At 53.1% G+C, this 22,498-nt stretch overlaps 6 protein-coding genes across 6 annotated transcripts; all 6 read left to right on the plus strand.

The window, feature by feature from the left end:
• Window positions 1–362: 362 nt before the first annotated feature.
• On the plus strand, window positions 363–4,034 carry K460DRAFT_278556 (STAG-domain-containing protein; the record flags this gene model as incomplete). The annotated part of the gene is made up of 3 exons (XM_040928267.1): window positions 363–801; window positions 852–1,060; window positions 1,113–4,034. The coding sequence occupies 3 exons, from the start codon at window positions 363–365 to the stop codon at window positions 4,032–4,034; spliced, it is 3,570 nt and encodes a 1,189-aa protein (XP_040789743.1).
• Window positions 4,035–5,326: 1,292 nt separating this feature from the next.
• K460DRAFT_363285 (PalH-domain-containing protein) lies at window positions 5,327–8,325 on the plus strand. Its single transcript, XM_040932787.1, has 2 exons — window positions 5,327–5,549; window positions 5,625–8,325. The coding sequence occupies exons 1-2, from the start codon at window positions 5,487–5,489 to the stop codon at window positions 7,932–7,934; spliced, it is 2,373 nt and encodes a 790-aa protein (XP_040789744.1). The 5' UTR covers window positions 5,327–5,486; the 3' UTR covers window positions 7,935–8,325.
• A 188-nt stretch (window positions 8,326–8,513) lies between these two features.
• Window positions 8,514–10,879, plus strand: K460DRAFT_279796 (uncharacterized protein; the record flags this gene model as incomplete). Its single annotated transcript, XM_040928355.1, has 5 exons — window positions 8,514–8,988; window positions 9,044–9,784; window positions 9,833–9,972; window positions 10,022–10,615; window positions 10,670–10,879. 5 exons carry the CDS (start codon window positions 8,514–8,516, stop codon window positions 10,877–10,879), a joined length of 2,160 nt encoding a protein of 719 aa, XP_040789745.1.
• A 488-nt stretch (window positions 10,880–11,367) lies between these two features.
• K460DRAFT_363286 (DUF298-domain-containing protein) lies at window positions 11,368–15,217 on the plus strand. The gene is made up of 4 exons (XM_040932788.1): window positions 11,368–11,811; window positions 12,309–12,429; window positions 14,321–14,578; window positions 14,636–15,217. The coding sequence occupies exons 1-4, from the start codon at window positions 11,478–11,480 to the stop codon at window positions 15,078–15,080; spliced, it is 1,158 nt and encodes a 385-aa protein (XP_040789746.1). The 5' UTR covers window positions 11,368–11,477; the 3' UTR covers window positions 15,081–15,217.
• A 533-nt stretch (window positions 15,218–15,750) lies between these two features.
• Window positions 15,751–16,470, plus strand: K460DRAFT_278199 (ribosomal protein L32e; the record flags this gene model as incomplete). Its single annotated transcript, XM_040928234.1, has 6 exons — window positions 15,751–15,790; window positions 15,843–15,884; window positions 15,936–16,018; window positions 16,128–16,200; window positions 16,256–16,304; window positions 16,362–16,470. The coding sequence occupies 6 exons, from the start codon at window positions 15,751–15,753 to the stop codon at window positions 16,468–16,470; spliced, it is 396 nt and encodes a 131-aa protein (XP_040789747.1).
• Window positions 16,471–19,016: 2,546 nt separating this feature from the next.
• Window positions 19,017–20,243, plus strand: K460DRAFT_54856 (uncharacterized protein). Its single transcript, XM_040938506.1, has one exon. The coding sequence runs from the start codon at window positions 19,139–19,141 to the stop codon at window positions 20,051–20,053; it is 915 nt and encodes a 304-aa protein (XP_040789748.1). The 5' UTR covers window positions 19,017–19,138; the 3' UTR covers window positions 20,054–20,243.
• The last annotated feature ends 2,255 nt before the right edge of the window (window positions 20,244–22,498 follow it).

Raw genomic sequence — 22,498 nt, forward strand, 5'->3', positions numbered from 1 at the left:
GTTGACGAGGGTGAGCTCGAAGTAACTGTTATTTCCAACTCTTCAATGCCACGCAACAGTTGATTGTTTGAGTTGAACTTGAGGTGTGATCGTGAAGCTCAAATAAGAGACTTGTCAGCGAAGAAATAGACAACTGCGGTTTCCTCGTATCGATATGACAGCTGTGTTTCCATCCTAGTTAGCAACGAGTCGTGCAGTGAAGGGCTCGATGTCGTAGGTGTCGTGGCACGTGCGCGTAAACCTTGCACTAAAACGCGTCTCCCCATCTGTCCCCGCCTCAAACACATCAACTGCAATTGTCGAGCCGCGCCCTTTTCACTTCCACCTCTCTTTCTAGCAATACAGCATCGTGCGCAAACACCATGAGCGCAGCGGTTTCGGCCTCCGAGGCTAGCGACGGCGCTGCATCCACGGCGAGACGCAAATCCGGACGCGTATCGAAGAAACCAACGAGATTCGCGCCAGCATCGAGCCCGACCGGCAGCGCGAAGCGAAAGCGTGGCGAAAATGACGACAGCGGAGTCGACGCGGATGAGCCCTCATCAGAGCGGGAAGAGGAGGAGAGCAGCGAGAGCGAAGGTGAGGGCGAGCCAGACCCCGAGGAACTGAGGGACCGTCAACGTAAGAAGAAGAGCAATACTCCTGCTAGGAAGCCAGCAACGAAGAAGCCGAAAACGAACGGCCAAGGCCTCAGTCTTGCCATTCGACCCGCGGCGAATGCAACAAGGAGAGGCGCCAAGAGATCGCGCAAAGCACCCATTCGCAAGAGTGCGCTCCCAGAAGAGACTGAAGGGTTATACGGTAGGCATCTGAAGCACAATGGCACATGTATCTAGCTAATCGCGCAACAGCCGACGTGTTTGCCAGTGGAGACCGACTTGATGCTGTCACCGCTCGCTGGGTCGCGCGATTTTACGAGCACGAAGGGCGATCAGTCGCCGAAATCATCAACCTGGTCCTGACAGCTACCGGCTGCGACGTGCGGATAAACGAAGATGACATAGCAGACCCAGATAACGCGCCAAATCGCGTAGCAGAGATTCAAGAAGAATACCAGACAGTAGGTTGTCGCAATATGCATAGCAGTCGTCCACAAGGGCTAATGTAAACAGCATGAAGTTACAGAGTATCCTCTGATCGCCAAGGCTAAAGACGGTGGTGGCCAGGCATTCAGAAATGCGCTACACGGCTTTTTCTCAACACTCGTTCAAACAGTAGCACAATCAGGCCTCTTGTACGATAGTCCGGAGCTTATCGAGAACATCTCAGTATGGCTCGGCGCCATGTCCTCCACCGGCAACCGCCCTTTTAGACACACAAGCACAGTTGCCTCACTAGCTATCACGACAGCGTTAGCTCAAGTCGCAGCTGGCATTGTGGAAAACACAGCCAAGCGAATGCGCCAAAGCGAGGCCGAGTCTAAGAAGTCCCGCGTTAATAAAGCCCGCGTATCTGCCGCGGATCAAGAAGTCGACGAGTACAACCGGAAGCTACAGATTGTAGAAAGTTCCCTGGACGACTGGTTTAACGTCGTCTACGTTCATCGTTATCGAGATGTGGATCCTAGGATCAGGGTAGACTGCGTCATAGCCCTGGCAGACTGGATCATCGCCTATCCAGATAAATTCTTCGACGGCACGAAGTTACGATATCTCGGTTGGGTTCTATCGGATCCCAACCCGCCAACTCGAGTTGAAGTCCTACATCAGCTTGCTCGACTGTTCCGAGATGAGAACAAGTTGGCAGGTTTGAAGACCTTTACCGAGCGTTTCCGACCTCGCATCGTCGAAATAGCTACCTACGATGCTGAGAACAACGTGCGCGCCGCTGCAGTTGATCTCCTCAATATACTTCGAGAAGCTGGCTTCCTAGAACCCGACGATATCGACTCTGTTGGTAAACTCATTTTCGACTCTGATGCAAAAGTCCGCAAGTCTGTGGTGGGCTTCTTTGCCGAGAACGTGAACGCTGCATATGAGGCACTCGTGGATGACATGGGTGGGGAAGAAGCCCTCAACGAAGCGTTAGCACCCTCGGATGAAGACGATGAAGGATACCATAATCCGCGGTTAGAGTGGTTAAAGCTAAAATGTCTTGTTGATCAGCTGCTCTCATACGACGAAGATGAAGCAGAATTGCCATCACATATCGAGCGCATCTCTTCGACTGGTGCAGAACTCGGCTTGATCGCGGCCGGCGTTGAATCACGGTTCTCTCTGGCGGCACAAGCGCTTTCTGATGCTATACCAGAAATCAGAGCGTGGGAGGTATTGGCTGGTTATCTCCTGTACGACCACTCCCAAACTATACAAAACAGTGGAGGGGACGATGCCGAGGCTATGCTTCGTCAGAACTGTCAGCTCGAGGAGAAGCATGAAACGGCCCTCCTCGGTGTACTCAATGCTGTAGTCCGCCTTCGCCTACAGCGTCTGGCAGAGGTACAGAAAGACAAGAAGAAGACTAGAACGCAACGTGAGAGTGACAAGGAAGACCAAGCGGACATGGCTAGGCGGCTCTCGCTTCTCATTCCTCAGCTACTAAAGAAATTCGGTGCCTTGCCTGAAGCTGCGGCATTGTGTTTGCGCCTAGAGCGCGAGCTCAACTTGGACGTCTTCCAGGAGCTGCGGCAGAATGCGGCGCTTACTGCGTTGCTTGACGACATCAACAAGCAGTTCCTAACCCACCACAACGAGCGTGTCTTGATAGAGGCCATAGAGTCCATTATGCATGCCCAAGGTAACGACGAGCTGAAAGAGACAGTCAGCCTAAAGGTCCAATCACTTTGGGACGACTTGCTCAACACATTTGACGCGCTTCGACGAGGCAAAGATTTTGCGACTCGCGGCAGCCTTGACCAGAACATACTTGTCGGTGTCTCCAACGTCGTCCTGAAAATGGCGCAATTGGCCAAGGCCTCGGACGCTGCCGTGCTCGACCATATCAACACGCCCGCCAAATCGAAGAGCAAAGGGAAGAAGGTCGCACTCGACACGCCGCCAATCTCATCCGTGTTGCAGATTCTTGACCGAGGCGTGCTAGTTGACGACCTCGATGCAGAGACCGAGGAGGCAGAAGATGCACTCGTCCGCCACGCCATGTCTGTCATGCTCATGTACATGCTATGGAAATGCAGAGAATGCGCTACCCACGTTGAAAAAGGTACCAGTATGCCTGATGACGAACTCACAGTCCTTGTTGAGCGAAGAGACGCTTGCGTAACTGCTCTAATGAGGATCATGGCGAGCCGGAAAGGTGCCGATGAAGTCCGTCTTGAGGCCGCAGATTTGCTACTGGATATATACACCATGTTCCGTACATTGAAAGCAAATAAAGGCAAAGCGGCAAAGACGCCGAGAAAAACCCAAGGACACGGCTCTAACAATGTCAACGACGATTGGGAAGCACTCTGCCGCGATATTGACGGTGACACGACGAAGCTCATCTTTCAAATCCTCACCGCGTGCGAGAACAACTTGGCTAAGCTTGCCAATAAGCGCCTCGAGGAACCAGAGGTAGACGACGACCCCGTCGATCCTGATGACGAGCCTGAAAGCGATGACGAAGACGTAAATGACGAGCGCGCAATATCTGATAAACAGCTCCGCATACTCCTTGCGGAGCAGAGCCTATGTGCTTTTGGTGGCCGGATTGTTCAGGCTGTACACGTTGGCGTGCTGGACAGTGATGGCTCCGATGCTGTGAGGAAGAGGCTAGAGCGTAACAAGGTGAAGCTCACCACCACGTGGAAAGAAATCGTCAATCATCTCGATGCCGTTAAGCAGAGGAAGGGAGCAAAGAAGGCGGTGCATGCAGCCAAGCCACCAACCAGGGAGGCGAAGAGCAAGGAGACGGTGATTGAGATTGACAGCGACGAGGAAGATGAGGTCGAGGTGCAGGGTGATGAGATTGAGGACGAAGAGATGAGGGACGACGACGCTGAGCAGACCAACGGCGTGGACGATGCTAGGGAGAATGGCGATGGAGAATTGGAAGGAGAGCGAGATGCTGATGAAGAGAGCATCCTAGGAGATTGAAGGGTGTTTGGCCAAATGCGGGCCTGGACCGCGATTCGGCACTTCTGCTGGGCGCTTTAGATGCTGGACGGGGCTTGTTGTACGTCTATCTTCTCTTCTTCATGCATACTTTGAGGGAAGGCATGAGAAATCGATGCTTCATGTCGACGGTTGCTGTATACCTCCAGTCAGGCGCTCCGGCGTTTGCTGCTATGGGAGGCCATTTTCTCTCCTTCTTTTCTTTTGAATGTGGGTACATGTTTGGTTCGAAACGAGGAATTAGAGGTTCATTTACTGTGGTAGCGTGGATATTGTCAATGCAATTTGAGAGAGAGGTCTGCAATGTTCTTAGAAAATGTGGTAATTATTGTATTGGTATAAATATGAAAATTCAATGTCGAGCACGCGTTGTTTGTATTGTGCTCTCCACCGGGGCTACTAGTATTATCGAAATAGCTGTCCCTTTGGCAGCTCTAAGTAAACAGAGTTCAGGCGTCTAAACACGTGGGTGCGCCGATGGTGTGCTATTGGGCGGACAGGCTGGAGTGGCCCCAAGGAATCCTACGTCGCCCACTACTACATCGATGATCGCACGATACTCGGACTGACTCCGGCCATTGTGCGGCACTCACTGGGCGGACAGACAGCTGTCACTGCGACATTCCCATGGTGATGGTGCCCGACTAGGCAGATGTCATGCAGCGGTCTACCAAGTAGTGTGCGACACTAGAAAAGAGCGACTGTTATTATCGTCTCTGCGCATCCCGTGCGAGATGTGTCTCAATGGCGCTCTCGGCTGAACAGGCAAATGACCTGTTGACCCCTCATGGAGGATTCTGAAGCGGTCGAATGCTCGATAGACAGGACCACACACCTCGCGGCGATTCCAGTCCGAATCGGTCCGACGCCAGCGCTGTCAGTCAGATGAGGCCACGATTCCCAGAAGCGATGGGTGCGGCGTGCAGTTCAGTGATTTCGCGATTTATCGAATGCGCAGCGAGGAGGAGCCTTTTGGGGTGGCTTCATCGCCCTCGCCCTGAGATAGGCCACGGACCTGCGGCGTTTCGAGAGTGTCTCCAGAGTCTCGTCCAGAGCGTCGCTGTGGAGGGGCCGGGGCTCCCGACGTTTGGAGTTACTGGCGTCGATTTTGCATGGTAGTGAAGAACAAGGGCGCGGGGGGCGTTGGCAGCCAATCGGACCCGCTCTAGCCGGGTCGGTGGCTCCTGCCATTCCAGGTTCTAGCCTGCAAGTCAGCAGCGCCTGCCTTCTCGCGCAACAGGCAAAGGCTTGATTCCACTTGGCTCTTGCTCCCTCTCGTGGCCTCGACGCTTAACCTCTCTCCATTACCTACTACCCTCGCCTCGCCCTCGCCCTCGCCCTCGCCCACAGACCATGTCGTCGCTCGTCTGATTACCCATGGGACATGATCGCCAGACACCCGCTGCTGCTGGACCAGTATAGACGACGCCGAGCATGTGGGCGCAGTCGTGGAACGCGGCCCACCTCCTGGACCGTCGCGACTCCAGCAGGCCCTACGTGAGTAGCACGCCCGCACCCACCACCACCACCACCACTACCATCACCAGCGACGCGACTGACAACGGCCGACAGCACTGCCCTTCGTACAAACTCCCCGCCTTGGGCGTCATAGAGATCAGCCCGGGCAACCTCATCACCCTCGATTCAAACGCAATCTTCCGGCCGCAATGCACCAATGCACAACAGGGCGCCCTGGAGACGGGAGGAATCACCAGCGTCGCCGACATCAGAGACCCCTTTCACGCGTCTATTACCCCGCAGGCCTATGCGACGGGCGCGGCCACCGTCATTGCCTGGATGCTTGTCATCATGCTCATCATAACACCGCGCACCTTCTTCGTCGGGAATGCTTCGGGGCGGTCGGGACTCATGGGGAGACGCGGCATGATTAGCGGCGCGTCAGGAGGAGGGTCCATCATAGGAGTCGGGAGTCGACCGTGGCTACAAAAGGTTGCCGCCCTGACCGTCGCCATCTCCCTTACGCTCGCCACCGCCGACACGTTCAAAATCGCCGGGCGCCAGTATGCCGAGGGCTTCATCGACGCCATGGAACTGCGCGGCCAGGTCGTGGCTGGCATGGAAATCAAGGTCTCGCGCGTCATCTCCGACATCTTCCTCTGGCTCGCACAGGTCCAGACGCTGATACGCCTGTTCCCACGCCATAAAGAGAAGGTCATCATCAAATGGGTGGGCTTTGCCCTGATTCTGCTCGATATTGTCTTCAGCTCTCTCAACAGCTTTGGCCCCTACGAAAACAGCCGTCGTCGCCCCGCTCACTTCGATACGGCCATCCCCGCACTGAGTTATCTATTCCAGCTGTCACTGAGCATGTTGTACGCCGCCTGGGTCATGTACTACGCCATCACGAAGCGACGATATGCCTTTTACCACGCCATGATGTGGAACATGTCTGTCGTCGCACTCTTATCTATTATCGCCATTCTTACACCTGTCGTATTCTTCATCACCGATATCGCCAACGACACTATTGCCGGATGGGGTGACTATTTCCGCTGGGTTGGAGCCGCCGCAGCCAGTGTCATTGTTTGGGAGTGGGTAGAGCGAATAGAAGCTCTGGAAAGAGAGGAGAGAAAAGACGGAATCTTAGGGAGAGAAATCTACGACGGGGACGACATGCTCGACACAACACCATCTTCAATATCTCGTTGGCCCTCCTCTCGAAAGAGTCCCTTATCGGAGAACGAAAAGAAGGGAGGGGGTGGAGGACACGGCAGTCTTACCGTGTTTACGTCCGCTCATACTGGCCGCTTTAGTGATCTCGCCCATAGATTAGGACGAAAGATGACGGAGTCTCCAAGGACAGAGGCCAGGAGAAAGCGAAGTATCCATATACCAGCACCGGCACCCGCTCGTCAACGTTCTAATTCTGCGAACCGCGGTGACCGCAACTCGCGAACCTACACACGCGTACAGACTCCGCCTCCAGTTCCCGTCATCTCTTCGCCCGTTAGCCGAACGGATACAACAAGCGCCGACTCGACTGTTTATACGGTACGATACCATCCTATAAGTGAAACCCCACCTGGACGACGTCTTGCCCCATTGGGGGATCGACTAGCTCAGGAAGAATCACAAACGCAAACTCAATCAGGACCACAAGTGGCGGTAGGCCAACCAGCCAACGTGGATGATCTAGAGAAAGGCGGCGATGCCGGCACAGAACCGATTACCAGCAGGAAAAAATGGCAATTACAAACAGTTCCCAATCCATTTCGACGAAAAGGACGAACACCGCCGCAAGAACTCCAGAGAGGCCGAGTCATTGAGCCGCTTGGGGTCGATGATGTTACCGCAAACATACCACAACGCAACTACACCGGCTTGGCATTGACGGATCGACTGGGGACATTCGCTGCACAACAAGGCGAAAAGTTTCGCTCAAAGAAGAAAGATGGACCACAACTCGAGGCGAATCTACCTGTGACCATTATACCAGCTCAGCCCCGCGGCCAGACGTGGTCACCAGACCTCATTCTCCAGCAACAGGCTCAACAGGATGAGGTCCATCATACTACCGGTCTTCAGCTCGCTAGGGTACCAACTGCCATCGAAGAAGAGGACAGTATGTCATCCCCTACACAGCCAGATCAAGTGATTGAAAACAATGAGATTCCTCACCTTTCTCCGTCACCAAACCCAAATCGCAGCCCACGCATCCGGTTTGCTCCGCAGTCCTTCCGCGCACCTCAACGGCAACCAAGTAGCGAGTACACTCAACAACCTCCCGTCTCTGGTGTACTAGGCACTGAGGTGCGTAGACCGCCACCAGTGGAAGGCTCATTGCCCCCGCCAAATGAGTCGACGGCAATCACAGACTTCTCCGTGCCGCAGCAGCCAACTTGTACAAACCACGACAGATGACATGTCTCCGTTCGTTCTTTTTACTTTTCTCTGTTCATATATCAAATCTCGGTGTTGGCGCATTTATACCCACATGTTTGATACGGCGCATAGGTGATGGCATGAGTAGTTGACGTGTGGTTCAATACCCCACATAGCATTGGCATGGTTTTGGCGCATTGTTGGTCTACAAAAGGATCTGGTCTATCAGCGAAGGGGGTTGGGAATTGTTTGGATACCCAGGGAGGACTGGCGCAATGTCAGCTATGTTTTGTATATGTCAGCAGACACCATGATTTGTAGATCTGCTACGAAGACATCTTTGAAGAATCTAAACGCATTTTATGTCTACCTTTACAGCTACTTGGATGAATTGACGTGGTGCGCCATGGTGGTGATAAGCGTGTAGTGGAGCTTGGGCCAGGTGCGGCGCGGGTGGAGCTCCGGTTCCATCATAGCTCCATCTCCATCCATGTTATCATCCATCACGTTGAGCGCTTCCGTCCCGTGTGGCCTGTGTTCCTGTAGCTACTCTCTGTTAACTACCCATAGCTTGCGGGCTCATCTTCATATCATTGCGCATATTCTATAAAATTACCCATGGCTCTCTTTGGTGAAGACGACTTGCCGTCGCGCGCGAAGCAGTCGTCTTCGCTGTTCGATGACGAAACCAAACCCGCGGGTAAGACGGGCAACAGCTTGTTCGCGGACGACATTGACAGCCACGACTCGCCGTGGGCTTTCCCATCACCGAAGAAGGCAGGGCGAGCGGCCTTGGTCAAGTCACTACTTCCTGCCGCTGGCGTGCCCGACTCGTACATCGATGCTTTCGACGCTCTGCTAGACGCCGACGACAGCAAAGGCAACGGCGTCAGTGTGGCAGCTGTAAAGAAGTTGCTGGGTGATAGTGGGGTGTCAAGTGACTCGCAGACCAAGATACTCGACGTCGTGTTACCATCTGGGCAGGAAAGCGCGGGATTGGGGCGGAACGAATTCAACGTTGTCTTCGCATTGATTGGGCTGGCGCAAGAAGGCGACGATATCACGCTAGACAGCGTGGATGAGAGGAAGAAGAGTGAGCAGCAGGCCCATGTCTATTTGAGCTTGGGGCAATATTGACGCCATGCCAGATCTTCCCGTACCTACCGTATCCCTCCCCAAGTCGGCGAAGCAACAGACGCAGGCTCGAGAAGCTTCACCTCCACTGCAAGAACCACTGCCTCCAACCCCTCCTGCGCAGCAGCCGCCCTCTGAGCAGCCTACACCCACCCCGAGTCGGTCGCGTGCTCCGATGCGCAAGCAGTCTTTTGGCGACCCAGAGGCAGATCCCTGGGGTAGCCCAGACCTACATAGAGGACACGACCACGCGAGCTATACCAGTGTACCACCTCGGACGAATGGCGCAAGTGCGCCTCCTACCGCGCGAACTACCAGCCAGTTCACGACCCAATCAACGGCCAATTCCTCGACGATCCAAGAGAACATACAACCAAGCTCTTTGAGCAGTGAAGGGGGATGGGGAGGCTACAACGGAGGCTCGGGCCAGCCATTTTCTGCTCCAGGTCTTGGAGAAGGCGGGTTTGGAGTACCACCTAGCGGTCAGGGCAGCTCCAATCCGCCTCCTGAGTTAGGCCGGTCCATTGGTCGAGTGACCCCAGGAGGTAGCGGAACCGAGGAAATCATTACCATAACCGCACTCTCTGAGAAAGAGGGCATGTTCCTGTTCCAGCACCGCAACTACGAAGTGGCCAGCTCGCGACGAACCACCAAAGTCGTTCGTCGATACAGCGATTTTGTTTGGTTATTAGACTGTCTGCATAAGCGTTATCCGTTCCGGCAGTTGCCGCTATTACCTCCGAAACGAGTTGCCAGTAAGTCGCCCCGATGAAAACATTTTGATGTGTGTTGAGAGTTCTTAGTCAATGGCAATCCAATAGCTGCGGATACAAGTTTCCTCGACAAGCGCAGGAAAGGCCTAGCGAGATTTACAAATGCTCTCGTGCGCCACCCGGTACTTAGTCAGGAACAGCTCGTCGTAATGTTCCTGACAGTTCCTACGGTAGGCTTATCTCAACACGAAACACAATAACCTTGCTGACGAAAAGCAGGAACTCGCAGTCTGGCGCAAACAAGCCAATCTCTCCGTGCAAGAAGAGTTCACCGGCAAGACGCTACCTCCTGACCTAGAAGACTCTCTACCAAAGACACTGCCTGAGTTGTTCGACACGGTCCGCTCTGGGGTAAAGCGGAGCGCCGACACCTACATTGCCCTCTGCAATATGATGGAGCGGCTTTCCAGACGCAACGAAGGCATGGCTGTGGAATTTGCTCGCTTCTCCGCCGCTCTCTCAGGACTCACCGCGTGCTCGCAAGAAACGTATGCCGTCGACACTAACGATGTGCCTCTTCTCAACGAAGGCCTCAAGTCAACCGCAAGACATCTTGACCAATCACGGCAGCTGCTAGACGACGAGGCAAAAGGCTGGGAAGAAGGCGTGCTCGAAGACCTAAAACGGCAGAGAGATACCCTTGTTGGCGTGAGAGACATGTTTGACCGAAGAGATCGTTATGCAAAGGACAATATCCCGCAACTTGAGAAGAGGATAGCGAGCAATGAGACGAAGTTGCAGAACATTAGGAATAAGCCGGCTGAAGCGGTTAAGCCGGGGGAGGCGGAGAAAGTGGAAGATGCAATCTTCAAGGTTAGCAGCTCTTCTGTCCCCCCGACTTGAAAATAATACTAATTCCCGGCTTAGGATAAAGAATCTATCGTCCAACAACACGCACGCGGCGTCTTCATCCAAGAATGCATCCGCGACGAGTTGGTCTTTTTCCAGAAATCCCAGTATCATGTCAGCAAGTTGCACCAGGAGTGGAGTCAAGAGCGAGTAAAGTACGCCGAGCTGCAGGCAGACAATTGGCGCGCATTGAGTGAAGAGGTGGAGAGCATGCCTTCCGCAGACTAGGCTCTGCATTGCGGCAAGCTTGGTATACTATTGCTATGGTACGCCGAGAAACGACTCATGCGCTGAGTCGCATATGAGAACCAGGAGATGATGGGATGTTTGGGGGGCGTGTTGGCTTGACCAGGCTATAATTTGTACATGTCTCCATTTTGCGCGCATTTCCCCAGGTAGTCATGATCGCGGACGTATATATTGACAGGTTCGTGTAGCCTTGAGGGCTGTACGTTTTCTTTTTTTTGTGCCATCTATGGAGACCACAGCTTTGAATTTTATGTGTTTGCTCCTTATAGGATATGCGGTCATGTGGTACAGAAGCACATGCTCTCGCGTTGCTTTTGCGACGCGGCGACTGGCTCACGCAAGCTGAGGAATTCAACGCGCGACCACTGCACTGTGCCTTCCTTGCACGCGCAGTTGCCTAGACACACACTTCCAGTCCCTGACTTCACTATAGCGTTGTAACGTATTGTTTTCGAAGCCGCCCGCCACAGACACTTTCACCGCGAACATTCTACCTGGTTTTGGAAGGCACGAGGCACGCTCTATTCATTCACATCCATCCCCCGCATCGCCTATCCAGTGAAGTGAACAGCCCTGCATGAGAGACCTGCGTGTCTGGACTCGGCGTCTTCTCTGCTTCACTGGCACGAACGTCAACGATACGCACGAGCTGCCTAGTCGGTCAAAGGCTGATTCTCGGGGTCCTTGCACGCCAGAGCAAGAACTCCCACTTGCTGACCAGCCAAAGACTAACTGCAAAGCCGAAGCACCTCAACTCCCACCCCACCACGTCGACGGCACGGAACACCACGATTCTTTGATGCCGCCCAAACGCAAGAGCCTGGCCACCAGTGCGGATATGGACCGCCCTGATAAGAAGACCAAGACGACGAAGAAGAGCAAGAAGGCTGCTGCTCCTGTTGCTGAGGATGGTGAGTCCTCTCCTTTTTCTTTCCTTTTCCCTTCTAGATATAATCAAGCGCCCGAGAGACAGCGAGCGAGCTTGGTGAGGGAGGTGAGGTCCGCATTGGAGATTAGCCTGTCTTTCGCGGTCTTAATTCCGAGGCATGGGTGTTGCGTGCACAGCGAGGGGGCCAATGGTGGGCTGGCCAGCGGCGAGTCGGCTCCAACCAGCTGGTGCCTCGACGATGCGTCATGTCTCATTCAACCCAAGACATATATTCGCCCACGGCACTACCAGCCAGTCCGTCCACCACGGTTCCGCACAAAGCTTAGCTTTTGCTTTGCCTGCTGTCCCCTCCTCCCCTCACTTGGCTCTCTCGCTCGGTTGCGCACATACTATCCTCATACGGCGCGTAGCTTTACTCCTTCGACCCCGCGATCGATCGCTGCGCAGCTCGAGTTTCTACACCGTGTGCCGCTTTTTTGGAGTTTGGAAAATAAGGTGCTGATACAAGGATGCCTCCAGTTTACAGCACGCAGCAGAAAGCTGCTATTACGCAGTTTGTCAGCTTCACGCAGCTGGATCGGAATACAGCGATACGGGTGCTGAAGACCCATGGCTGGGATGCGCAGACTGCTGTCAACGCGTAAGTTTTTTCTTTCTTTCTTTGTCTATGCATGCAGTTGAACAGGGTGTCTTTATTGTTTTACTACTGGCTGTCTGGATTGGCACTGCGGTGCCTATACGACTTCGGATGCGACCGACCGATTACGGGCATATATTTGCAACTGCAGCTCGAGCAGGCTTGGGCAGGCACGAATTGGGCTTCGCTGCAAGGAAAGCACACGGCGCGATGGGATGACGAGTGAAGCTTCTTAAAAAGCTGGGGCGGAGACATGCAAGATTTATGGGCTCTCACTGCTGGATACATTGGATATGGAGTAGAAGGTCCACCAAGGACGTGTCGAACCTAGCTCAGTCCTGCAGCAGTCTCTACATCTTCGCGATTTCCGTACTACGAAGCATGCACCGGTGCTCCTTCTCAGCCGGAAACACCAACATGATGCCTTCCACCGGAACTAGTACGATACACTCGTTGTGTAAACACGATAATCTTCCTTCGCTTCTACCTCACCTCAACCACTTTACCTTTCACGACTGTTATCCAGCATTCGACCACGTCTACGCTATCGACACATATTGCCATGTTCGGCTCTTCACAGGACCGGGCCCGACAGCTTGCGGCTCGCACGCGAAGAGAGAAGACCAGCCCTCGCTCAGTCAGCTCGTCAAAGCAAGCACTCCAACAGTCACCCACATCGGCTACCCTGGAAGACCATATTCAGCAACCGCCTGTCATTCCAGAACATCCTAGTGATCTCGCCCCCAACGGCCGACATACTTCTAAAGGGTCTTACGCCGCTCGACCACTCACCAACGACCAAGTGGCCTCTGATACGATCCATCATGTATCGCAACCACTGAGCGCAGGACTTCACTCGCAGATCGAGCAGCACAGACTACAAGCTGAATATCTGAGCCAGGTGCTCTATGATAGCCTTACGCTTCCCGTCTTAGGCCGTCCGCCGCAGAGCCATTTCAAGCGCTCTACACATCATAGCCGCTATGGAAGTTTAGCGACGCAATCAACTACATCGCAATACCCGCGTAGTATTACCGCTCCCATCCCGCCAGTTCAGTCGTCGACTAAGCCATTGTCGACTTTGCCAACACAACCAGGTTTTCCTATGCTTCCACCGCTTCAGAAGTCCGCATTTGGGAATCATCTACAGACCCCAACAGCTGTTTCCTTGCGAGGTGGTGCTGGTGCTGGTGCTCGTGATGGCAACCCTAATCATGTCGAACGGGCCAAGAATACGCAAAGAGTCCTCCACGCGGATTACCGTCCAGCAGGTTCTTCCAATCTATCTCGCGGTTTACCATCAGACTCTCTTATGCCTGATCCGAGTATCGACCAACGAGCCTTTGCGCGCGAATTTCGGTGGGTGTCTAGGGTCTTCCAACTACCTGAATGGGAATTCCCCATAGCCTCAGGCGTGTCCTACGATGCTTTCCTGGAATCGCTTTCGAAGCAGGAATCTGTCTGCTTCCGCTTCTTGTTTGATCTGCACACGCCTCCAATAGACTTGGACTGCGAAACGCGGGCACGGAGGTGGTTCTATATTGACTTGTCACCTGAGAAGAAGCGTGTCTTCAAGAACATCATCGAAGCACGAGGATTGGGGCTCCTTGACATGATGCGGAACGATTCCACGGGGAAACGGGAAGCACTATTCAAGGCATCTGACGACAAGTCGAAGCCTTTTGTCAAGCTGTATCATCTGTTGGAAGCAACCGAGAGTCACCCCGGTCCTTACCAGCCCTCCACGGCTGCCAGAGCTTCCAGTGCGCCAAACATGGGAGAGGTTGCGCTACCAACATCTGGCCTTTAGTATTTTGTCCCCTTTGTCTTTCGTCTAAACATGCATTATTCTTGATCTACCACATCACAGTGTATGCTAACATGGTCCGACTAGTTACTACAGCGGCGGCGGTGGTGGTTCGACTGCCTCTCCTGCAGCGAAAACTGCTCTCAACAAGCTGTTCGATCGGTACCGAGAGTCTGGTGTAACGGAACCAGACATTGTCGGCGTCGAGGGTACGATGAAGTACTTCCAAGATACTAACGTCGACGTCGAAGGCCTTGAGTCGCTTGCTGCTCTCGAGGTAGTCCAGGCTCCTACTATGGGCGAGATGAGCCGAGAGGGTTTTGTCAACGGCTGGCAAGAAAAAAAGTAAGCATCTGCCTTCTCCATTTTCTGTGAGATAATACAGAATTAACACCACTCTAGCTGCGATACTGTCGACAAGCAAAAGGCGTTCATCAAGAACCTGAAGCGGGAGCTACCTGCGAACAAAGAGCTCTTCACACGGGTCTACAAGTACACCTTCGCCATCGCCAAGACTGGAGGCCAGAAAGCCGTTGCGCTTGATGCCGCCATTGCCTATTGGGAACTCCTCTTCAGCTCACCATTGTCTGCAGTCAAGTGGACGAGCGCCAACACGCCGTGGCTGACGTGGTGGACAGAGTTCCTCACCTCGTCGTGGAAGAGGAGCGTCAACAAGGACATGTGGAACGAGACGCTCAAGTTCGCACAGCTCACCCTTTCTGATGAGGCCATGAGCTTCTGGAACGAGGAGTCGTCGTGGCCATCTGTGATCGATGAGTTTGTCGAGTGGGTTAAGAATGAAAAGCGCGGCGGCAGCAAGGAGGAGGTCATGGAGGAGGATTACTGAGCTATCTCACTTCTTCGTCACCACGGCAGTCCTCGGTGTATTCGATTCACTATGCGATCGACATAGATAAGCGGGAGTTACGGTGGTCAACATGGTTTTCCATCCGATGGCTGATGGCGTTTGCCTCAGAAGGCGGGTTTACTTGATGCATGATATGATTTCCATGGGAGCATTCACATACCCTTTGCCTACTTTTCAGACACACTTTTTTTCGACACAGGAAGCAGCCTCTAGTAAATAGAATAGCACTAGCATGAGTATCCACAGGCTCCGAATGCCTCTTCATCATCTGCGACTTTGTGCGTGCTTGACGAAGTTATCAGTATTACTGCGCGTGAGAGTTGCTACCCACAAGGAAAAAATTATCCCCTCTCAGCTACCAACTATAGAGTTCAGCCATTCTTTTCCTCCAGGTAATGATGGCCTTTTTCCGTTCCGTCGCAATCTGGTGTTGGTGTTGGGTTGGGCGAGGCGAGGCGCGGGCGCACTGTCCACATCTGTGTGGCTAGTGACGTTTCGCTTACGCTAGCGGCTTGGGACACACTCGCGCCTCCCATTTTCGCTTTGGCACACGAGAACGTCAAAATCGTCACGACAAACTAACCACACAGCAGACAAAGTGCGTACAGGTCCTCTTGCACTCCTATTGCAGTACTAATAATCACCGCAGATGGTTGCCGCTAAGAAGCACGTTCCGATCGTCAAGAAGCGTACGATAGACCTCCGTGAGCTGGAAAATTCGCGACTGACGATATCGAATAGACACCAAGCGCTTCAACCGCCACCAGTCGGACCGCTTCAAATGTGAGATACAAAGGGATCCGGAGTGAAGGAATGGGAATTGACATTGGATAGGCGTCGACCCCTCATGGCGCAAGCCCAAGGGTATTGACAACCGCGTCCGCAGGAGGTTCAAGGGACAGGCTGCTATGCCCAAGGTACGGACTGCCTCTACCACACGAGCAACGAATGGATCACGCCGTCGAGATTGAGAAATTGGTTGTGGGAAATGCTATGAACACGGGCTGACGGAATTGCGACTCACAGATTGGATACGGATCCAACAGGAAGACCCGCCACCTTATGCCCAGCGGCCACAAGGCTTTCGTCGTCGCCAACGGTACGAGCTCATGATCTCGCTCATCGCAATCCGGACATTTGCTAATGGACTATAGTTGCCGATGTCGACCTTCTCCTCATGCACAACACCACCTTCGCCGCAGAGTATGTCCACCTGCGACAGTCACTACTCTCCATGCACAGTATACTGACGTAAACTAGGATTGCCCACTCCGTTTCAGCACGGAAGCGCATCGATATCATTGCCCGGGCGAAGCAGATCGGTGTCAAGGTGACCAACGGCCAGGCTCGCGTCAAGACGGAGTCGTAGACGAGTGCGGATTTTCACTTTGGGGCGGGGCATACAAGGCGTCTCTCTGATTAGTTACGATCTCAATGGGAAGGCTTTTCATCCTCCTACGAGGCATGTATTCCAAAAAGTCATTGCGACAGAAGACTGCGGGACGGCCTACGACAGGAGAGGGAAGGAAACCGTAGGAATGCAATGAAAATGATCTAAGCCCTAGGTTTCTGAATATCGACGTCAACCTGTCTCATGATGTTGCAGCGCTTTCGGCGCTTGTCAGTTTGCCAATCCACACTTGAAGGTTGTTTCTCCTCCACCACCCACATCGACAGGTCGCATGATTCGTTACGGCATAGCAGCAGCATCATGCGGGTTGTTACCAGGTCAGTGTTACGGCCGCGCAGATGGTAGCATTCTCAGTATTCGTTTCGTCACCGAGCAGCATCGCCCTGTCACTCGCATTGCGAGATGACCCGATGCCCACCCCTGCCCTATCTACCTAAACCTATATGCTGCAACGCCAAGTCTTAAATGCTGTGTACTTTGTTATAGCACGAGTAGACTACTGCTGAGGGAGGAAAGAGAGACGGCTGGATAAATTCTTATCGCGGCAGAGCGATGTCGCGGAACAGGAGTGGTGGGATTTTCTTCCCCCTCATGAATTTGTGTGTCTCGTGGTGCTGCGCAGAAGTGGGTAGATGGATGGGATGGATGGAAGTGGGGAGATCTGGGGTTTGGAAGTTGTAGGCTTCGTCTACACTGTTGCTGAAATGGCTAGCGCTGTGGAGTTGAAATATTGCGTGTTGGTATGCTATTTGCCTGTCGATCGAGAAGCACGTCATACTGAACTGTACTGCACTGTACGGTAGGTGGTGGTGGTGGAGGGCAAAGATCCGCAAGAACAGTGTACAACGATCGGGTCAAAGTTTCCTACGAATTTTCTCCACTGATAACCGTTTTGTAGAAACCTTGACATGTTATGCATGCTAAGCGTAGAAAGCAGATTCATCAGTCACGATTTCAAATTACCTTTCGTTATCCCTATTCATCCAATGTGCTGGCTGTGCCCATGCAAAGCACAACGCCTCACTCACGAATCCGGCTATTCCTGTCCGTTGGTTGCATAATAAGCAAGGGCCCAGACGAAAGGACTGGCCGTTCCTTTGGGTGGTACGCGCAGCTCAACACGGCGCCCCGAATTCACCGCATATTGAGCATGAGATAGTAAGGTTGTCCGAGTCAAGATAACGTGCACTGGTTCCATTTGTCCTGGGATGGAGACCTTGGCGTCGTCGCACGTCCCGCGACATGTCCAAGACGACCCAAAAGGGGTACCTCGAGGGCTTGAGGTACTCTGCTTGCTGACAAGTTTGCTTATTGTTTCCATCTCCCTCCTTTTTTTTGGTAGTGACTGTGCTTGGAGATGTGGGTGCTGGGCCAAGCACTCCAAGACCACGCGACACGCAGCTGTTTGTTAGTACAATTATTGATGCACTTCCCGGATGACTTAAAGACCCGTACTTCCGCTTGGCTGTGCATACTATGTGGAGTCGCGATGTGTTTCATGGTGTTCACAGGTCTTCGCTTACGGGAGGGCTTACAAGTCCCGCGCTCTAGTCCACTCACGACTCTCCACTCCATTCCCTTTCCTTTGCCTTCCGCACACCCCCCTTCGACCCAGCATCTCACCGCCATGAACCCGTCGTCGTCTGTGCCTGCCCGTGCAATTTCACTATCTCTGGCTCCTGCTTGACCACCGTCTTACAGCAGCCGCTTTATCTCGCATCATCCACGGCGTGCTGGCAGAATGGCGGCTGATTGGCTGGGTTGGGCCACTTTATCAGCGGATGCGGCGTGCTGCGAGGGAGGTACGAATGGGGAATCACACATGCAAAGATGTGCAATCCGCATGTTTGTGAGGCAGGAAAGGAAAGAATCGGAGCGGTATCGCTGAGCAGAGCTGATGGAGGCAGTGTGCGATGACGAAATGTGCTGGCTGGCTGAGCAAGTCTTGGTTGGGTGCCCCGAGTCGCCCGGCGCCGCCGCATAACGCGTCTTGGTCGATTCGTAACCCAAACTTCGTATAGGACATTGCGGACTATTTCTACGCAGTCGCTCGACCCACAGTTCTGCAACCCCCCCTTCCACCGGCTAGGTCGAAGCGCCTTTTCAATTTCTTTCCGTCGGCCTGGGAAAGATTTTCAAGCCCAACACTATTTTAGCTCCCGTCCGTTTAAAATATCTTGACCACCTTCCGACGTCCCTTTGTTTCGAATTTCGTCTTCTTTTTTTCAAACACACAACAACTCTGTGAACTACGCCTAGGCCTTGCATCCAGCGACATAGTCGTGCTTTGCACGCTGCGGATCCGCCGTCGCTTGGCTTTCCCTCACTCACACCACCACCCAAGGTTTCGCCGCTCCTGTGACCGATTTTATATCTTCGCATACAGCCTCGCCATTCGTCAAGGTCTTCTTGGCGCGTCACATCTTATCTACTAGGGTCAATTCCCACGTGCGTCACTGCAAGACCACTGTTGAAGCATTTCGAGAATTATTTCGAGAATTATATTGCAAATTCACGCCACTCCGCATATAAATTTCCAGATCCACTTATCACTCGACTCCTGAGTTCATTCGCACAACAACACCGAAACAATCTATTTTCAGCCATCCCCGTTGCCACCGCTAGGATGACACCTAATCTTTTCCTCGCAACCCAAAAGGTCTTCTCGCCGCACAAATGGTTCAAAACATCCAAGAGTGAGCGCTCGGTAAGACAGACTGAGTACTGGGAAGAGGGCCCCGTCCCTGGTCTCTACGAGTACATCCCTGGCCGAGGAAAGTACCTGATCGCGACACTCAAAGATATTCCCGCGGCCGCTATCGAGTCCAAGGATCCCGAGGGTGGTCCTGTGCTACCAGCCGCATCACCGCAGACCAAGGAGTATGTCCAACTCGAGAACCCCATCCCAATCATATATAGCCGAGCAGTCAAACGCTGGTTCCTGGATCCCGACTACAAGTTGCGAAAGAAGTCTGGCTCTATAAAGAACGAGCGCGGCAAGCGAGTTGAAGTTGGCTTCTTCCGGACCGACGACCACGGCGGCATCGCTTGGGTTCAATGTTGGGACGAAGAGGGAACCTTCATCCCTGGCCCCTACCAGAAGTGGTGTATCGATGTTGAAACCAAGCAATTTCGACATATGCGCAAGCGCGACGACCCCAACTATATCCGCTCACGGAATAACTCGCCAGATCGCGATGCCGATTCCCATAGCCAGGACTCGATGAGCACCGAGATCCGGAGCAGCCGTCCCGGTAGCACGAGGAATGGCCCTAGCCTTCCCAGCACCCGGGCGAACAGCATCCGTCACATGCCTTCCTACTCGACATCAAGACCCAACAGCCAGCGCCCTTCACGACAGAACAGTCCCAAGCGCAACAACAGCATTCCGCTCGAGGAGGCCAAAGCGTCTCTGAGACGCATGGCTCGTGAGCACGAAGAGGCTGTCGCTGCGGCTGCTGCGGCAGGAATCCGTACAAACTCCAAGGACCGCGTCGAGCGCATCGAGCGCGGACGACCCACGGCGCGCGTTGGCAGCTAAAAAGCTTTCTCTTCTTTCTCCTACTGGCGTTTTCTGTTTGCGGACAGCATGTGGCTAGCGATTCTTTTGCAAACTGGCTTACAGGCGTTTGACTTTCAACGGGATGGGTAAACTACTACACGTGGCGCTCTGGGCCTTCACCCCGCTACTATATTCACGACTTTTTTTTTCGAACGGTTTTCTCGTCATAGTTTCTTTTAATGGGTTTCGGATATTGGCTTCAACGATTGTTTGTTCGTGCAGGATATTCCTATTTCTCGGTTCCTCACGACTTTTTCTGTATGGGGCGTATTTTTCACTACGCGGTGTAGCCAACAAAAGCACGGTATATACCCAGGCACTTTTCTAGATGGTCGACTTTCGTTTGGGGGTTTTCATAGATGCATAGCGTGGCAACAATGGTAATTGAAGTATTCTTACTTATCTTGCTCTTCCCCTATTTTACAATCGCGCCGTTTGGTTGCCTGTTTGATCAAAAGTGCGATTACTTGCCCCCTGTCTGTGTGCTTTTCCTTCACGCTCCTAGATCGCATCGATCGTCTTTTAGGTGCTGGCATGTCACATTTCCCTTGCGACATTCCTCTGCTCTGTGATCTTCTAGTTCTTAGTGGTAAATGCATTAACTCTTCAATACTGGAAGTGTGTATGCGTATATTGAGCACACGTACTTCACGTCCCGGGACAGAAGACAGGCGCGCGGTGCACTTCACACAGAATTCTTTGATAAATACCCTCTTCCTACGACCCCGTTGCCTTTCCCAGCGTCAAGGTTCAAAGTTCAATAGTAAATTCCCGCTCTTAGGCTCTGGAAGTCCGAGATAGGCTTTCTACTTAACAAGTGCAGCTAGTGTTTACGACATTCGAACCAACCTATTCATCTTTCTTTTTCCGGCCCGGTTCAACGGAAAGGAATATTACTACTATAAAGACCCTTTGATTACTCCTTTGCTGATCTTAGGGAGCTCAAATAATCGGAACGCCGAGCAGTGGACAGAGGAAACAACTCCAACTCGACGGAAATACAAATCGAGAAAGGGAGACCTAGACCCCGAGCGATGCAGCGGCGTGACTTTTCTCATAGCAGAGACGGAGATTCACCGATAGCCTGGGACGAAGGCTACGATAACGACACCAACACAGCCCGGTCCATCCCACAAGGGAAAACGAGCAACGCGCGGGACGTGTGGCGCTGCCTCGAGACTGAGATGAGTATTCTGGAGCTGAGAACGCGAAGTGATGCGACGGACGAGAGAGTTGAGAAACTTGTCCGCTTGGCTGAGGTGCAGGCTCAGACGCTGGATGAGGTGGTTCGTTGCATTGGCTGTCGCAATACCTCGCCGGTCACGACAAGCTGGGACAGTCTTTACAACGATAGGGACGACGTGGTTAGCGAGGATGCATACCGAAACAACGAGCGATTTCATGGGTTTGGCGTGTACGAGGGCTGGGATCCGCAGGCTGCTGGACAGTCAGTTGATGTGAGAGATCTTGAGGAGTTAAGAAGCCAGATTGAGAGGTTGGAGGTGCAGGTCCGTCGGTTGACGAGATGTCCAAGTTGTGGGACTGATGTGGAGTCAAGTCGAGATGCTGAGCATGAGCATGAGCATGCTACCTCACCGCATATATCGACCCAACGAGCGGAGGTACCCCCCGAGACCGAAAGCAGCAGATACATCGAGATATTCATGCCCCACCCTTTCAATCTCACCTCCAACAGCCCTCATACTTCCCGCCTCACGTTCAGCAGCCCGGCTACAGTGTACCACTTCCCTGATGGCATCAGTACGGAGCTCTTCCAGCGTACCATACGAGAGGTAAACCGGTTCCGGGGTATAGAAGAGCAGCATGTGAATATAATCAAAGTAAAGAGGCGTACAATGGAGAAAAAGCCCAAGGATGCCATCACAAGGTTTTGGGAGGACATGGGCATTCAGTACAATGACTTGACTGGAAGCAATTTGGAACACGAGGAGGTTAGCGACACCTACATTGTCACGGACCAGAACGTCATGTTCAACCACGAAGCGGGAAGGTCAGAGAAGAGGAATCCTCATATTCGAGGTGGATGGGGTACCGACCCTAGCCCGTCAATCGTCGAAAACCCCATCCAGAGACCATTGTCAGCCCACCGGGGTTTTGCAGAGGACTTTGACCACATTTACAACCACCTTGTTCAGACAACCACTGGTGCTTGCTGCCCTTCACCCCTGTCCGATTGCACAGACGCCTGGATGAATATAGCAACCGTACTCCAAATGCGAAACCACTACCTCGAGCGAGAACTCGAGAGTTTCAAGGAGATGTACTATAGCCTCGTCCAGGATGTTCGTTGGCAGATGGGTACGCAGGTCGAACTGGAAGAACGACTGGAAACTGAGCAGGAAGAGAAGGACACACTGTTTGAAGAACTGCAGGACCTAAAGGTGCGATGGATGCGTCTGGTAG

This window comes from Cucurbitaria berberidis (genome assembly GCF_010015615.1).
Source record: "Cucurbitaria berberidis CBS 394.84 unplaced genomic scaffold K460scaffold_2, whole genome shotgun sequence".
Lineage (NCBI taxonomy): Eukaryota > Fungi > Ascomycota > Dothideomycetes > Pleosporales > Cucurbitariaceae > Cucurbitaria > Cucurbitaria berberidis.

Bases quoted from the DNA above. Each gene is read 5' to 3' on its own strand.
- K460DRAFT_363285 (XM_040932787.1), top strand. From the start codon at position 5,487: ATGTGGGCGCAGTCGTGGAACGCGGCCCACCTCCTGGACCGTCGCGAC. The intron at 5,550-5,624 runs GTGAGTAGCACG...AACGGCCGACAG, and splicing joins GCGACTCCAGCAGGCCCTAC to CACTGCCCTTCGTACAAACT.
- K460DRAFT_363286 (XM_040932788.1), top strand. From the start codon at position 11,478: ATGAGAGACCTGCGTGTCTGGACTCGGCGTCTTCTCTGCTTCACTGGC. The intron at 11,812-12,308 runs GTGAGTCCTCTC...GGATGCCTCCAG, and splicing joins TGCTCCTGTTGCTGAGGATG to TTTACAGCACGCAGCAGAAA. The intron at 14,579-14,635 runs GTAAGCATCTGC...ACACCACTCTAG, and splicing joins AACGGCTGGCAAGAAAAAAA to CTGCGATACTGTCGACAAGC.
- K460DRAFT_54856 (XM_040938506.1), top strand. From the start codon at position 19,139: ATGACACCTAATCTTTTCCTCGCAACCCAAAAGGTCTTCTCGCCGCAC.